Below are 18,822 nucleotides of genomic sequence, written 5' to 3'. Positions count from 1 at the left end.
TATGAATTATGATTACAGGGAAGAATATCATTCTACATGACCAATTATGGGGAAGAAGGTACTCATGTTGGAAGTGCTGCTGCTCTTAATGATAAGGATATTATATTTGGCCAATACAGAGAGGCAGGTGAGTGGCATGATTAATTATCATAACTTCTAAATACAGAGCAATTCATTCTTGTTAATTTTATTTTCCCTTTACATCGTAGTAATTGACAATTATAAAGTTACAAAAACTAATTTTCACATGGAAACTGATTAGCTTTACACCAATAGTGAGGTATCATATCTACTTATGAAATTAACCCAGTGAAATGTAATGCACCTGGGTCCTGTTGCATAAAAGTTAATATTGTGACATTACCATCCAATGGTAACTACCATAGTAACAAGGCTCATAAGCCAATCAAAATCAAGGATTCCATGAAAGATACCATTCAAAGGTGTGCAGTGAAAACTTACTTCAATTCAAACTGATTGAAGCAGAACAGAGTACTTAAATCAATGCTTAGAATTATTGAGTTGTGTAATCAGTGAGGTGAAATTCATTATTTTGTAATCTAAATTCATGATTGACAATTTTAAAAACTTATTATAAAAACAATTAAATGATTTACGGTTTGATTGCTTGCTTGTTTTCATCAGGGGTGATTCTTTGGAGGGGCTTTTCATTGGAGACAGCGATGAATCAATGTTACGGTAACTGTGATGATCTAGGTAAGGGTCGTCAGATGCCTGTGCACTATGGATCTAAAGAACATCATTTCATGACGATATCATCACCTCTGGCCACACAGATGCCCCATGGTAAGTTTTAATAATAATAATAATAATAATAATAATATAGGGTATTTATATTGCGCACATATCCACCTTGTTAGGTGCTCAAGGCGCTCCTATATTACCCGGCTAAGCTAGGCGTTCATAGCGCACACAGCTTTTTAAGGAATTACTTCCTACCGGTACCCATTTACCTCACCTGGGTTGAGTGCAGCACACTGTGGATCAGTTTCTTGCTGAAGGAAATTACGCCATGGCTGGGATTCGAACCCACGACCCTCTGTTTCAAAGTCCGAAGACTAATCCACTGGGCCACAACGCTCCACAGACATGTGCGTTATATCAACAGAATAGTAGGATATAAATTCTGTAATAGCCCCATAAATATTTGAATCTTGTAAATGGTATTTGGATAAATAAATTTGGGACTGCAAGATCGTAAAATAACCCTTAAAACGGACGTGCTGAAGCTTTTCGAAATGCACTCATCGGGGTAAAATCGCATGAATGAGTAGAGCGTTAGAGCGAAACAATATATTATAGAACCGAACGAGACTGGATGCTAAATGGCGAGCTGTGATTGGCTGTCAAGATAAACAATTTAGGCTTCGTACCAGCCGTAAATTGGAGCAAAGCTAAGTAACGCAAGGGTCCTTATAAACTCTTTCTGGAGGCACAGAATGGGGTCTGTTAGCTGGATATGTGCTGCCTTGAGCATGTGCAAGTGAGTGAAACAATCACAGCTTGCCGTTAAGCATCCACTGTCTCTTGCGGTTCTAATATATATTGTTTCGCTCTAACGTTCTAGTCATTCATATGATTTAACTCTGATGAGTGCATGTCGAAAAGCTTCAGCACATGTCAGTTTGTAAGGCTATTATGGGATTTGGATTGTAAATCAATCCAATGGATTTTATAGTCATATGTTAATTCTGTAATAGCTCCATAAATATTTGATTCTTGTAAATGGGATTTGGATATTGGTATAAAGAAATGTGCAGCAACAAAAAGGAACTGGATATACATATGTTGCTACATATATTTTGTATCAAGAGTTATTTCCTGTGTAGCAGAATGTTGCTAACCTGAGTTAGCAACTTTTTTATAGGCCTGTCCTAGACGGGACATATTATGGTATCAAGCTCGGTGTCCGTCCGTCCGTTAACTTTTCCTTGTAAACGTGATAACTTCAGTTTGACTTGACCTAGGCTCATGTAATCTGGTGTGTATGATACTAGCATGGATCCCAGGAAGCCTATTGATTTTGAGGTCATAAGGTCAAGGTCACAGTCACATATTTTCATCTTACCCTTCTGCAGTCCTTGTAAACACGATAACTTTAGTTTAACTTAACCTAGGCTCAAATAATTTGGTGTGTATGATACTAAAATGGATCCCAGAATTCTATTGATTTTAAGGTCAAAAGATCAAAGGTTAAGGACACAGTGACATGTTTTCATCTTACCCTTCTGCAGTCCTTGTAAACACGATAACTTGAGTTTAACTTAACCTAGGCTCAAATAATTTGGTGTGTATGATACTAGCATGGATCCCAGGAAGCCTATTGATTTTGAGGTCATAAGGTCAAGGTCACAGTCACATTTTCATCTTACCCTTCTGCAGTCCTTGTAAACACGATAACTTTAGTTTAACTTAACCTAGGCTCAAATAATTTGGTGTGTATGATACTAAAATGGATCCCAGAATTCTATTGATTTTAAGGTCAAAAGATCAAAGGTTAAGGACACAGTGACATGTTTTCATCTTACCCTTCTGCAGTCCTTGTAAACACGATAACTTGAGTTTAACTTAACCTAGGCTCAAATAATTTGGTGTGTATGATACTAGCATGGATCCCAGGAAGCCTATTGATTTTGAGGTCATAAGGTCAAGGTCACAGTCACATATTTTCATCTTACCCTTCTGAAGTCTTTGTAAACGCGATAACTTTAGTTTATTCTAGGCTCATATAATTTGGTGTGTATTATACTAGCATAGATCCCAGGAATTCTATTGATTTTGAGGTCAGCCAGTCAAAGGTGAAGTCGCCACCTTCCACTTTTCTAGCTTAACCAATAACTCAATTTTCCGCATTACAGGCGGGCGTATTATGTGCTCGTAATCGTAAGAAACCTAGTGAAGAGTTGTACGTTTCCATCCATTTGAGCACTGGATGATTGTCGGTGCCATTCTCTTCTGCAATTCGAGAAAAAAAATAATCAAGTTCATAAGCTGAAAAGCAGAAAGATTACCCAGTTCTTCTGTGTACAAACCAGTGGAATGACAATGCTTCTAAACTGCTTCAAAACGAGTTGATTTGAGTTTTTCTGCAGCAAAATGCTCACTGTCAAGCAGTGAATATGCTTGAAACTTACTTTGGTCTGTGTTGCTTATATATTTCCCATTTTTGTCTCACCTGCATAGCAGAGAGAGACTATAGGCGCCGCTTTTCCGACGGCGACGGCGGCGTCAACACCAAATCTTAACCTGAGGTTAAGTTTTTGAAATGACAGCATAACTTAGAGAGTATATGGACCTAGTTCATGAAACTTGGCCATAAGGTTAATCAAGTATTACTGAACATCCTGCCTGAGTTTCATGTCACATGACCAAGGTCAAAGGTCATTTAGGGTCAATGAACTTAGACCATGTTGGGGGAATCAACATCAAAATCTTAACCTAAGGTTAAGTTTTTGAAATGTCATCATAACTTAGAAAATATATGGACCTAGTTCATGAAACTTATACATAAGGTTAATCAAGTATCACTGAACATCCTGCATGAGTTTCACATCACATGACCAAGGTTTCAAGTTTCAAGTTTCATTTATTTCTCCTCAAGAGATCAAGATAAAAATACATAAAAAATAGACAATGTAAACACAATATACATCAAATTTAAAGAAAGTGAGGAAGGTAATGACCAAAAAGGAAGAAACCTTGTGTGAGGCCAACCCAATAACAAAAATTGTACTTAAAGTTAAAGAAATATTAAAAACATCATATAATCACAAATTCAATGAGAAAAAAACATAACAAACACCTAACTAAACCTTAACCGAATGAGAATGGGGGGGGGGGGGAGAACCGAAAATAAATCTAAGACTTAGACAATAAAAATGTTTTGTATTTCCTTTTAAAAACAGATACCGAAGGGCTTGATTGAATGTCAGAAGGGATTGAGTTCCAAATAACTGGTCCTTGATAAAATATACTGTTTTTGAAGATGGAAGTACTGCACTGTGGAATATGGATATTTTGAGCATTTCTTGTTGAATAAGTATGTACAGATGTGTTTAATAAAAAATAATTCTTAAGTGAATTAGGCAAGAGATCCTTTTTATAGAAAAACATGAAAAGTGCAATATTCATTCTATTCAAATCCATTATATTCAAAATTTTCAAAGATGTAAACAATGGTCCAGAATGGGAGAGATAAGAAGAGTGAGTTATAATTCTCATGGCCTTTTTCTGCAAAAGAAATATTCTGTTAATATGTGTTTGGAAGGCATTACCCCAGGCTATAATGCAATAATTCAAATATGGTAAAATCAAGGTATTATACAATAAAAGAAGAATATTCTTCGGCAATGTGTGGAGTTTATACATAACACCAACGATTTTGGCAACTTTATTGCAGATGACACCAGCATGTTCATTCCAAGTTAACTTATTATCGACATTAACACCTAGAAAGGTAGTAAATGTTACTTCATTAACTGGCTTATCATTTAAACAAACCTCAAATTTGAATTGTGATCTATTTTTATTTGTAAAAACCAAAAAATTTGATTTCTTAACATTTAAGGTTAATTTATTAACAGTAAGCCAGTTAGATACATATTTCAGTTCCTTATTGAAAATAGTTTGTAAAGTTTGCACATTTTTATGGGACATGAACAAGCTGGTGTCATCTGCATATAATATAGAGTCCACAATTTTGGAGACATTACTTAAATCGTTAATGTAAATTATAAACAGAAGTGGGCCGAGGATCGACCCTTGAGGCACTCCACATCTTATACCTTGCATCGAGGAAGAAAAATTATCAATCGAAACAAACTGTTTACGATTTTGAAAATAATTGTCAAATAAACTGAGTGCAACCCCCCTAATTCCATAATAACTTAATTTACGTAATAATAAATCATGATCAAGTGAGTCAAAAGCTTTGCTTAAATCAATAAAAAGACCAATCATTGTTTCCTGTTTATCTAATGCACTTGTGACTTTATATACAAATTCTGCTAAGGCCGAAGATGTGGAGTGCCCCTTTCTAAAACCAAACTGATTATTGTTAAGAATATTGCACTGAGAAATGAAACTATGTAAACGAGAATAAATACATCTTTCTAATATTTTTGAAAAAATGGATAAAACGGAAATTGGACGATAATTTGAAATAATGTCAGGAGAACCAGATTTAAAAACAGGGACCACTCTTGCAATCTTAAGCTGGTCTGGGAAAATCCCAGTAACAAAAGAAGAATTGAATATATCACATAATAATTTAGCAATTACATGTATTGACTTTTTTACAACCTTGACATCAATACCATCAAAACCAGCACTGACATTATTTTTAAAACCAGTTACAATATCCAATATTTCTTTAGGAGTTATTGGGGACAAAAATAAAGATTTGTCATTTTTAGTAATATACTTTAATAAATCAGATTGAGTATTTATATTAGATGTAAATTCAGAATGTAACTTCGGACCAATGTTAACAAAGTATTTGTTTATTGTATTACATATCACTTTATTATCTGTTAAGACCTGATCCTGGTATGTAATTTTATCAAGACCAGCTTTCTTTTGAGAACGACCAAGTGTTTTGTTAATCACTTTCCATGTTTGTTTCATATCACCAGAGGCATTTTGGAACTGTAATCGAAAATATTCTTTTTTTGTTTTTTTAATTAAATTTGTGAGTTTATTTCTTGATTTCTTATAAACACATTTCCTATATTCAGATGGATTCTTAATAAATTTCTTATACATCTTACATTTTCTTTTAGTTAACTTTTGTATTTCTTTTGTCATCCATGGCTTATAGCTCCTATTCTTATTGGTTATGGAAAAAGAGGAATATGGAAAGCATACATTGTATGCATGTAAAAATTTGTCTAAAAACTTATCATAAGACTTATTTGGATCTTCATGATCAACATTCCAAACAACTTTATTTAATTCAAGAATGAATTTAGCAATGTTTTGATCTGTGATGTTACGCCGCTTCCCAGATATATTATTATTTTTATTACAGTTAAGAATGGTGTTACTTAAACAAAAAACAGGAAAGTGATCACTTATGTCGGAAAACAATGCACCTGACAAAAAAACACTTTCGTCATTGGTGAAGATGTTATCCAACAGAGTCGCAGAGTGATCAGTGACTCTGGTTGGATAATGAATTAAAGTGTTCAGGGAATAAGATATCAAAGTGTCTAAAAAAATATTAACCTCATAATTCCTATTCACTTTTAACAAGTCGATATTATAATCCCCTAGTAAATACAGTTTTTTACAAGATATATTTATTTTATCCAGTATTGCACATAATGAATTAACAAATAAACCAATGGGCTGACCAGGTGGTCTGTAAATAGATGCGACATATATAGAATTATTACAAAGTTTCAATTCCAAGAATATACCTTCTACGTGGCATTCATTGATATCAAACTCTGTTACATGGGAGTATTCAACATCATTACGAATGTAAAAACCAACTCCTCCACCTCTTTTATTCTTACGTTCTAAACCAACAAATTTATAGTCATCGATATTAAATATTGCACTTGGTGTGGATTCGGAAATCCAAGTCTCTGTTAGGCCTATGATTGTAGGTTTGATATCTAAACAGCTTAAGAATGAAATCAAATTCTCATGGTTCTTAGAAAGACTTCGACAGTTTATATGTATACATGAAAAATGTTTATCATTTATACAATTATTATTTGACACACAATCCCTCAATTTGGTATTAAATTTAGAAATAGAAAAAACATTATTAGATAAGTTAAAAGTAGCATCTTCGGTATCAACATCAGGTGATAAAAATCTATTTAATCTTGTAATATCATTCAGATATTGGCTCTCAAGATTATACATACAAAAATTACACTTATATATTATTCAAAAGAAAAGGTCAAAGGTCATTTAGGGTCAATGAACTTTGGCCGAATTGGGGGTATCTGTTGAATTACCATCATAACTTTGAAAGTTTATGGATCTGATTCATGAAACTTGGACATAATAGTAATCAAGTATTACTGAACATCCTGTGCAAGTTTCAGGTCACATGATCAAGGTCAAAGGTCATTTAGGGTCAATGAACTTTGGCCAAATTGGGGTATTTGTTGAATTACAGCCATAAATTTGAAAGTGTGTTGGTCTAGTTCATAAAACTTGGACATAATAGTAATCAAGTATCACTGAACATCCTGTGCGAGTTTCAGGTCACATGATCAAGGTCAAAGGTCATGTAAGGTCAAAGAACTTTGGCCATGTTGGGGGTATTTGTTGAATTGCCATCATATCTCTATAAGTGTATTGGTCTAGTTCATAAAACGTGGAAATAAGAGTAACCAAGTATCACTGAACATCTTGTGCGAGTTATAGTAGTTTTCAAAATCAGCACTGCTGCTATATTGAATCGCGTGATGCAGGTGAGACGGCCAGAGGCATTCCACTTGTTCAATTTCACTTTTAACTCTGTAAGTCAAGATTGACTTTAAGAGCGACTGGTGATCATTTCTTGTGGTAGATGATATTCACCATTAAATGTTCATTGGTGATTATTTAGTGCGTAAGAAAGGATCACCAGTCGTTCTTAACTTACGAACAGCTTTATGAAACACCCACCTGGTTTGAGTCTTTAACATTATTATATGTTGATGAATGATTCCCAAACAGTTTCATAAGTTCATGATAAATCAATTTAACTCAACTTCCCCTTCTATATTCAGCTTCTGGAGCAGCATATGCATTGAAGAGATCGGGTCGTGACCTTTGTGTAGTTTGTTATTTTGGTGATGGAGCTGCTAGCGAAGGTGATGCTCATGCTGCATTCAACTTTGCTGCAACGTTAGATGCTCCGGTCATCTTTTTCTGGTGAGTCTGATGTTACAGGAAATGCCTGGCATGCATGTTCTGACAGATTGAGATGGGAAATGAGGGGTTTCGGATTTCCGAGCGAGTGCAGTGAGTTTCAACACATTTTCAAGATTCGAATCTTATACTTCTTTCTGTACTTTTGTGTAACTTTCCGGTCTTTTCACTACTATAAATATTCATCATATCATTGCATTATAAAGGGAAGTAAACGAATTCCCGACACGAACATGGCCCTGGGAAGTGTGGGTGTTGAATTACTGCCAAGATTTTTATACTGAAAATACATGTAATTCACTGCAACAACTTAGAAAACATACGAAACTGGGAATGGGTTTAAATAATTATCAAGTAATTTTAAACTTCATCAGGGAAAAAATTAGGGAATTTTGTTTTCTTGAAAAGCTTGGAACCCTGAAACAGTCTATATCTCCAATCAGTCTGTAAATAATATATTAAAGCACATTATGGTAAACTACAAAAACAAAGTATTCTAGCTCTCAGACTTGATGAAATGCAACGGAAGCAAGTTTCCGATCCACATGGTTTTATATGCGGATGGTGCGGACGCCAGAGCAAGCCGACGTGCGCAGACACGAGCATAACTTATCCATTAGTCTCCCGTAAAATCCGTAAGTCGTGAGTGACATGTGTCAGCGGGTTGGCAGCGAATGGTCTCATTCGCAGGTTTCACCCATAACATCCATAGCTTATCCATATCGTCTGCAGTATGTAGGAAACTTTTGCTCAAATTTATGTTGTTGGGGGTAAAAATTACGCATTTTCGTCAACCAAATATACGCAGGCATCTGCAGGTGCGTATCATGGCTGTGTTACTTTAGCATTATAACCAAAAGCAATCCACTGGTATCTGTCATACCAGCAGTAATCAACATTTCAATTTGTATTGCTAGTGCAATTTCTGGGGAATCTTTGTGGTAACTTGAAGTACAGAAAATTACGTACATGCATTTTTAAAGATTTTTTTTTGTGGGAAAGAACTCTATGTAATATACATACCATGTATTGTTCAAAAATAATTTGAACTATTAGAAAATACAATTCGGATTGGTACATTGGCTCTCTTGAGAGCTAAGGAACTAAGCCATATGGTTCTTAAAGCTCCCCTCCCCCATATGTGTTTGATATGTTTGCATATTAATAATATACAAATATACAAGTCTTAATGGAAATATATATATTTTTTTCTATATTGAGAACAAAAAATTGTAGACAATTCCACTTTTTAAAGTGGGCTTCAATCAGCAATTATCTGGCACTAGTACTGCATGGTACGAATTTATCCGCAAAAATTGTCAAACAGTTCACAGCAACCCAGGTTGGAGCAAGGAGTTATAAGACATGGAGAACCATCCAACCCATTCCCTTTAAAGCCCTTTGATGCCGCAAGGATAAAATGTTAGTTATGTTCTGCATTAGATTTGTCCAGCAGATTGTAGACCAAAGATTCCTACCTAACTACAGACTTAATGGCCAGATACATGTACAATAAGAAATATGCTTTTGTGATGATAAATACTTTGTGGTGCCTCTGGGCGGATATTACATGAACATGTATTAACAGACACATTGCTAGCTTTTACGGGGGGAAAGCAAAAATAAATGTTCGAATATTTATTGAAATTACTTGACTGGCTGCATGTGGCTGGAACTTGACATATAACATCACAAATAGATATGTTTACCAAAGTTATTCATGTTTAAAATATGAAATGCGTCTCACCCATAGACTTTGTGTTTACCACTGCTTCCCCCTCCCCCATCCGCCCTCGCCTGAACGAAGTTCGGCAGAGACCTAGTGATCACTTTTCCTGTTGTTCTGTTATGTCTGTTACAAAAATTTTAAAGTTTTTGTCCAGGATGAGGGGGTCACTGTCGTTGAAGAGTGGACAACTTCCGTGAAAATCGCCCCAGCAAAAGCACTCTAAACATGGATTCAAGGGCAGGCTGCTCGGACACTCTAAACACATATTTTGTACACATGTCCCAGATTTGCAAGCTCTGAACAGGGATTTCATTGTCAGAATAATTGATACCCTACACCAGGAAATTCATATTTTCATAAGTTGAGAAAGATAATGAGGCCAAATATTTTTTTTAATCTTTTGTTTTTATCTCATGATAATCCCCCAGGATAATTCTCTGCCTCAAGTTTTACCCCTGGAGGTGTTGCATTTTTTCCTTCTCTCTCTCTCTCTCTCTCTTGATATTTTTCACCTCTTCTCCTTTACTCCTATCCCCATCTGCTGCTTTCTCCTTGCTTTATCCAATAAATCTATTCTTCATCTTCTCCCCTTCTCTTCTCTTAACCCTCTTGTCTAGGCAGAATATGATTGGTGAGGTGTATTTGATTTTGTAGAAACTGCTTTGAAAAGTAAAAACTTTATTTATCATGGAACAATACAGTATTTTTATTTCATGTATCCTAGCTTATTTTTTCTGGTGGGGGCACGATTGTTGGTACGTTTGGTACAAGTTGGTATTGCGGGATACAGACCCTGATTGCTTCCCATCAGTCGGTAGTCACTACAAATTACATACATCAATTGAGGTTTATGCTATCGTTCAACTGTGAAATATGTTTAATATCAAACAAAAAGAAATTTAGTAAACGTAAGTAACAAAGTCACCTTTTTATGGGATAATTTCAAGACCCATGGCCAATTTCTATAACAAGTTTGCTATTAGCCAATCATATTGAATGATCTCAGTTGCTTTAAACTGTTATTGCAAATTTACTATTACAACAAGTTTTATGAAATGGCCCTTGCATCTTGTGGATCAAACCACTTTATAATTTTAAGGCAATGCCCATGAAAATGTGATATTTGTCTAGACAAAGTATTTAATTATCTTGTTGGTTCTTGTTGCTTGTTTCCTCTTTTTTTTCAGTCGTAATAATGGATATGCAATTTCAACACCTACTGCTGAGCAATACAGAGGGGATGGAATAGGTAAGTTTAATTACCAAGTTTATTGGCCAGTCTTAACATGACCACTGAGGTGATATCGATGAGTGAATAAGTCCCCAAATGGTAAACAAATAGATACAGGGTTATACTTTGAATCCCACCACAGCACAAATCTCTCTTTGTGAGATACATTTTGTTGATACTAGGTAAATATTGGGATTCAAACTTGAGTACTGTCAACAACCCTGGAGACAGCTTAAAGCTCAGCTGATAGTACCATTCACTCTCCTGTTGTTGCTGTCATTTGCCTGTCCAACCAGTATATTATTTTTGCAAGGTTATTTGCAAGAGTGTAGTTTTGAGAAATAATTCACATTATTGTGAAGATGTATTTATATCATCAGTAGGGGTTTAAAATATTAGTATTTTATTGTTATTTTATATTTTTTGATCTGGTGTTAAAGGTAATAGTAGTTCTTTCAAAAATCAGAATTAGTTGTACCTGTTTTATATTTGAAGTAATATTTATGAGGGATGAAAATGAAATGTATTTTTTCATTACAGTCCGACCTCTCTTATCCGGACACGTTGGGACCAGCACCAATCCGGATAAGGGATTTATCCGGATCTGGGAGACCCAATATTAAATACACGCAGCTGCTGCCTGCCCAACATTAACGGCGGTAGCTACACGTTATCTATTGTAGTGGGCGTACAGACAGTATTCACTGCAGTGTCAGTGCAGATTATAGGCGGTATATTTACGGAAATGAAATCGATCGATGGCCAAAACTGTTGGATAGTTTACCTGCTAAAATGATTGAGCATACCTCGAAAGAGAATGACTCAATGAAAGTTTTACAATTAGATCATCGCGGTGGGTATCGCAGCTTCCCAATGTCAGCCATTGTTATACTGACTGTAGGCTCAAACATGATAGATGGCGCTGTCCGTATTGAAGCCTAGCGTTAGCTAGCGAGACACGCATTGTTTTTCCCGGGAAACGAAAAGAGAACGTGATGAAATGTTTGCGCTGTGCCCTGATTTACTGGAAAATTATCCTGCCTAAATTCTTTCAGTGATTTTCATGAAAAATAATGTTGTAGGTAGACTATATTGGAAAATAATTACTATATGTAATCAAAGTGAGTTTGCGCATAGGATTGAGTTTAGATTGAAATCTCATTTCCTCACATACTAGATTGAATTGAAAAAAAAAAAAAAATCTCGGCAAATGTGCGTCCGGATAATAGAGAGATCCGGATAAGGGGAGGCCGGATAAGAGAGGTCGGACTGTATTGATTAGATGAGTAGGTTGGTATAAGATGTTTTTAGCTTAGTTTTAAAGAGAAATAACTAGTTTAAATCATGCAATTTTATGCTGATTGAATGTAAGGAGTAAGATCGTTTACTGATAATCTTCTTCTGAATAACTTTAAGTTCAGTTTATCTTTGTAACAGATCTACTTGCTATAACCATGAAATTTTCTCTATCTCTATCAGCTATCCGCGGTCCAGCCTATGGTATGAACACCATCAGAGTAGATGGTAATGATGTGTTTGCCGTCTACAATGCTACCAAGGCAGCAAGGAAGATAGCTGTAGAGGAGAGTAAACCGGTCCTAATTGAAGCTATGACTTACCGGTATAGTAGCAATTTTTATATTGACCTCTGTTTTATGTGACTGCCCAGATAAAAACCACAATGAGCTGCTAGAAAAGGTGTCCAGCAAAGCCTAAACGTTTTGGGCTTCAAAACTGAAAATTGGTTTTTAGTAACTTTTTTTCTTAATCCTGATAGGACTGGGGGGGGGGGGACATCATGCCCCCTCAACGCTTCGTGCGATATTTCTGGAATGCAAAAAGATAGCCCCGCAAACTTTTATGACTTTTTTATTTGAAGTCTCGCGCAACTTTTGAGACCGAATTCGCAACGCAACATAACTTTTTAAGAGACAGTGTCATGCCGAAAATGGCTCATTTTTATACTTGGGGAACCTTTTGCAAACATAAAAAGTATAAAATAAATCCATTTAAACCAAGAAAAGTAAATATAATTTGTACACGGAATCACGTTTTTGAGCAATTTTTGGTCCAACATGTGCTTACTAAATGTTGCATACCCGGGAATCGCAAAATTGGTCTTATAAGATATGCAAGACTTGAAAGTGAAAAGTCAGCCAGTGGCACGGTCAAAAAATTTCGTGCGGCGGTGAAGTGATGAAATTTACTGGGGGGGTGTGTAATAATTTCCATTGAAAAAAAAACAAGGGAAAAAGCAAAAAAATACTAGTACATAAGGAAAATTATGACTTGCAATTTTTGTTTTGCCTGCATGGCACAGCAAGACTATAGGTGCCGCTTTTCCGACGGCGGTGTCAACATCAAATCTTTAATAACCAAAGGTCAAGTTCTTGAAATGTCATAACTTAGAAAGTATACTTGGACATAATGGTTTTCAAGTATTACTGAACATCCTGCCAGATTTTGAGTTCACATGACCGAGGTCAATTTCAAAGATCATTTAGGGTCAATGAACTTGACCATGTTGGTGAATCAACATCAAAATCTTAACCGAAGGTTCAGTTTTTAAAATAGCACTATAACTTGTAAGTATATGGACCTTGTTCATAAAAAATTGGAGATAAGGGTAATCAAGTATTACTGAACATCCTTCCTAAGTTTCAGGTCACATGACCAAGGTATTTGTTGATTTCCATCATAACTTTGAAAGTTTATGGATCTTGTTCAGGAAACTTGGACGTAAGAGTAATCAAGTATCAAAAAATATATGATCATAAAGTTTAATCAGTAAATGTAGAAATAATGATGCATTTATGAATTTTGGGTAAATACATAATTCACATTCGATTTGTACATGAATTCACGTTTTTGAGCGGTTTTGGGTCTGACATGCTCTTACATAATGTTGCGTAGTTTCGTAACCGCTTACCCGGGCATTGCAAATTTGGTCTCAGAAGTTGTGCGAGATTTGAAAGGAGAAAGTCAGCGAGCGGCGCAGTTGAAAAATTTTGCGCAGCCGATTTATCATGCAATATGTAGGGGGGGCGGAATCCGCCCGTCCCGTCCCCCCCCCCCCCCGGGCCTTTTAGGGTTAAATTAGTGTTTAATACCTGTACTAAAATTCAATTTTGACCTACTTTTGGATAAGCAGGTCAAAATGCCCTTGCACAAAAAGTATATATATATACACAATATCGTATATGTAGAATTACATACTTCATACTAAGATTGTAATCACTGATTGATGAAAACTACATAATGTGATGTGGTGCAATTCCGTCTATCATCGTCTCAGGGTGTTGACTTGTGATAGAATGCGTAAACTGTGAGGATGTGCGCAGCTAGCTGGCTGCTGCTCAGTCGTGTGTATGTACAACCACCGGTGCACTGGCCATGCCTAGCCTCACATTGATCAGCCGCAGTGCAGCTTGTTTAAATTACAAAGTGAATCAATTACAGTAGTGGTCAAAAATTGATGTTATTGATGTTATGGGTATGGAGTTATGTGAATGAGGTATTCGGATGACCGTGGAAATCATCACTCACTAGGTGCTATTCATACCGCTCCCTTCTATAACCCCTTGGCATATAAGCCCTTTGGTGTTAGAAGGCGAGGTACGTAAAGCACCTCAGGAATGATGATTAACACAGTCATCCTCATTAGCAGTCTATTTGTATAACATATAAATTGAGTGATCTACATATCTCACAAGTGAAAAGATATTTGCATGAATTTCATTCACATTTTCTTGTGTGGTAAGCCCCTCTTTGCATAGGAAAAACGATATAAAAGTTTTTTACAATAAAACAACCTCTATTGTAAAATGGTTGATTTTGGATCAATGTTTCTTGTTACATCCAGCATGTATGATAGAATTGAAACATCAATGATTTGTTACTTTTCTTCTACTGTTGAAGTAACTTTTGATAGGAACTCAGCAGCACAGCTTTCCGCAGCACATGGAGATAATGGCCGAGCAGGAGTGATCATGAGTCCATTGCTCTAACCCCTAAACCACAAGACTCTTGATTATGATTTGTCAGTAATGTTAATCTTTTGCATATAATTTTGTCATATTTAAAGCATAATGGTCCTCAATATGACAGACATGTTTTATTTATTTATTTTCAATAACAGGATAGGCCATCACAGTACAAGTGATGATTCGTCAGCATATCGTTCTGTGGATGAGGTGAGGTATTGGGATAGCGAAGATCATCCAATAGGCCGTCTAAGGAAGTACATGATGCAGAAAGAGTGGTGGGACATCGATACAGAAAAAGCATGGATGGCAGAAACAAAGAAGAATGTAAGTATCTTGATGAAAACAATGAAGAAAAAAAAGGAGAATAATCTTGATGTTGGCTGCTAGTTGGACTCTGCCAGTCATCAGCGAAAGAGGCAGAAGAGATTTATTGAATTCACAACATGGCATCTTGAAAAGTTCACATTGCACGTGGTCTATTGAGATTTGAGGGATTGGTGTTTAATATTTTGCAGCTTTGCTTTCTCATTTATTAATACGTATGCCTTGGTACTACATGTGGGCCTTTATGGGATACAATCAATCATACAATGAATTGTAGTTGTAAGTGTAAGGCAAGCCATGGGCAAAAAGTTAAAATCAATTGTAAAGAATGATCACATCTCTTTGTGTTACCAGGCTTTGAGACCTTAGTGTAATAGTTGCATTTTACAAAGGTTTTTATTATATTCAATGAACATATATACAAATATGGCTATAGAAAAATATTCATAGAATCTTGTGAAATATTTTTTTTTTACTGTACTTGTACTTATTATTGGATTTTATTGCAATAAAACTATCAATACATACACAATCACAAGCAGTCCAAAGACTGATAAATGTGGCTGTTCACAAATAGAATCATTAGTATCCCACAATTAGAAACCATCTGGAATAATATTGGAAATGGTTTTTCAACTTATTTTAGTAGGTCACGTTAAACACACATCCAATCAATCCAATATAAAAAATCTCACATCCAATTGGTTGCACACCGAATATCAAATTAATTGAATATCAAATCATTCAAACTTCCAATGTATTATTCAAATAACAAATAACATATTAATTAGTGCATCAACTTGCTTGAATAACAGATATCAAATTAATCAAATATCACAGTATTAAAATGTCAAAGATTACTCATGCCTACATGCATATTGGCCAATATACCCCATTTAGAAGATAAAGTCAACTGTATAATAAGGCACAATTTAATCCCTATTGTGTGTGAACAGACTCTGAACAGGGATAAAAAAGAGTAGACAATAGACCCTGTTCGTACATGTTCATTCACGTGCAGAATCCTACTTAAGGAGTGAGCCGAGAAAAGTACTGATTTTTATTGTCTTCTCGCACAAAAGGGGGTGTCACTGAACGGCAAAGCGAACGGTCAGATTTTTAATTAATGAATACATGCGAACGTGGGGATTAATTCAAGCCTTGATAAAGATTTTTTAGTGCATGCTGGGCATTTCCCGAGTAAAAAGGGATGATCAAACTTTGAGAGCTTCTTAAATCTACTTCAGATATGCCATACTTGACTATTCCCTCCAATGCCATTTGATTGCCACGCTCGAATACACCGGCAAAAGCAAACTTCTATAAAAGGAGAAGAGCCTGCAATGCAGACTAGAACCCCGCACGACAAGGTAGGAAACCCAGCCTACTATAAATACCACTCGTGTGCTGCTCACTCCCTCTTTCTCTTATCGGCGCCCGAACCGAAATGTCACGGCGCTAATGCCCTGAGAGTTTTTTTACATACACCTGAATAAGTTAGAGGATCCAATCTTGTCAAAAAGACCGAGGTCTCAGAACCCAGTTCTGGTCTCATATAAGACAGAGGTCTCAGAACCCAGTTCTTATCACATATAAAAGACAGAGGTCACAGAACCCAGTTCTTGTCATATATGAAATACAGAGATCTCAGAACCCAGTTCTCGCCTTCTAATAAAAGACAGAGGTCTCAGAACCAACGTCTATTATCCTCGCGGTTTTCGTCTACTTCAATAATGAGCCAAGCGGGATCGAAAGACTCTTACCGTCAAGGCCCCAATGCTAACAACCCCCAAATCAGAGATCCTAAGAACAAAGTTGGGGGCAACAACTTGTCAGAAGGGCAGAGTTTCCTAAGGATGACCGTGTGGGGAAATACGATACAATTCCTTTAAAGAAAATAAAGATGAATCAGGGGGAAGCACGGAGAGACGTCGGTTTTTCATCCCTCTCAAGAGTCTGACATTGCCTCAGCTGCCTGTTCTAGGCGGCTCAGAAATGTATGAATCAACAACCGATTGCAGGCAACCCCGGGCGCCCCTGCCATCTCAGCGGCGCATACGAAAGGCCGACCCGACAGCCCGGGCGACTGGTGGACCGTCAAGCTCTGACGACGTAGCGGCGGAGCGGACACGGCCAAGAAAATATGACATGGACAGCGGTTGGATCAGGCCTTTTATTCTTCCTCTATTCATATTGAGGATGAATCGGACTCAGAATACAACTACCATTGCTCTGTAGCTTCCCGCAAGAGAAAGTGGGCTGATTCAATGCTGTCTCAACCCTCCACTTCGGGCTCAGAGAGAGACACAGCTTCGCCAGCGGTCCATCCTTTGATGAGAGAGAGGATAGGGCTTCAGTGCTCAGTGAAGACTTTTCTTCAGCTAAATTTTCTTCCTGCACGAGCTCTCGCCATGATAGTGTTGAAGCAAGCCTGTGTCGGCAGCAGATTTAATTACAAAATACTGCCCCCAGCTAAAGGCAGAGACTACCAAAGCAGAGGATTCTAAGCCTATTTCCTGCACGAGCTCTCGCCATGATAGTGTTGAAGCAAGCCTGTGTCGGCAGCAGATTTAATTACAAAATACTGCCCCCAGCTAAAGGCAGAGACTACCGAAGCAGAGGATTCTAAGCCTATTTTCTATCTTGGCTTGGAGCTCTGGAGACAATCCGACAGCTCATGTGCAGTGAAACTTGACAAACTCTTTCCGAGCAACAGAGATAGACTTTAAACAGTTTTTCAAGACTCCCACAGTCCCAGATGCAGCTATTTGTGTTGGCGATGCTCGAGCCAAGAGATCACGCTACGGTACTCCAATCAGAATGCACTGGGTCACGTAAATTTAAGAGGATGGAGGGTCAGTAGGCCTCTATTGACCAGGTAGCCAGGGCCTCTGTGCGTTTGGCGCCTACAACACATATCTCCTGACAGCATTTCGGGAATAGAGAGACTAGGTATCTCCCAGGAGGATCGCAGAGACATATGGGAGTGTGTTATGAAGATAGCAGAATACCAGTTTGAACAGGCCTCGAGGACAGCCATACTTTGCACAAGAGCAAGATGTTCACATGTTTTTTATTGACCTGCTTCAGATTGAAAAGAATGCTTCTCGCTTTAATACTTGAAAGACTACCAGTCTGTGGAGAGGACCTTTTCATTGGTTGTTTTCAGGAGGTTGTAGATGTACTTAGGAGACCTGCATGTTATGCTGTAGTCAGAGGTCACATGGTAAGGTCAAAGGTCATTTTCGGGTCAACGTTAGTGCAAGACTCTTTTATGACACATAACTCCGCAACCATAAGTCACTTTTCACCCAAACTTGGGTTGTAGATGTACTGAGGAGACGAGACCTGCATATCATGGCGGAATCAGAGGTCACATGGTAAGGTCAAAGGTCATTTTGAGGTTAATGCTATGACACATAACTCTGCAACCATAAGTCACTTTATACCAAACTTGGGTTGTAGGTGTACTTAGGACACCTGCATGTTATTGTGTTCAGAGGTCCATGGTAAGGTCAAAGTAAATTTTGAGGTCAACATTAAAGTGAACTTGCAAGACTCTTATGACAAATGTTATTCAATCCGAGTTATTTCACAATGAAGTTTTGATACATTTATGTTGCGTGCCCTCGCAAATCACGATATTTCTGGTTATT

The 18,822-nt window shown here is 37.0% G+C and overlaps 1 protein-coding gene across 1 annotated transcript in view; it reads left to right on the top strand.

Annotated features, from left to right (window-relative positions):
* The window catches only part of LOC129264228 (2-oxoisovalerate dehydrogenase subunit alpha, mitochondrial-like), a 30,223-nt gene that overhangs the window by 7,387 nt on the left and 4,014 nt on the right, over nt 1-18,822 (top strand). Inside the window, exons 3-8 of the mRNA XM_064102672.1 lie at nt 19-127; nt 646-807; nt 7,755-7,899; nt 10,813-10,874; nt 12,336-12,477; nt 14,995-15,166. Coding sequence (XP_063958742.1) covers nt 19-127; nt 646-807; nt 7,755-7,899; nt 10,813-10,874; nt 12,336-12,477; nt 14,995-15,166 — 792 coding nt within the window. The remainder of the gene's footprint in view (nt 1-18; nt 128-645; nt 808-7,754; nt 7,900-10,812; nt 10,875-12,335; nt 12,478-14,994; nt 15,167-18,822) is intronic.

The sequence above is a fragment of the Lytechinus pictus genome, chromosome 7, assembly GCF_037042905.1.
Source record: "Lytechinus pictus isolate F3 Inbred chromosome 7, Lp3.0, whole genome shotgun sequence".
Taxonomy (NCBI): domain Eukaryota; kingdom Metazoa; phylum Echinodermata; class Echinoidea; order Temnopleuroida; family Toxopneustidae; genus Lytechinus; species Lytechinus pictus.
This window is presented reverse-complemented; position numbering and strand designations above follow the sequence as displayed.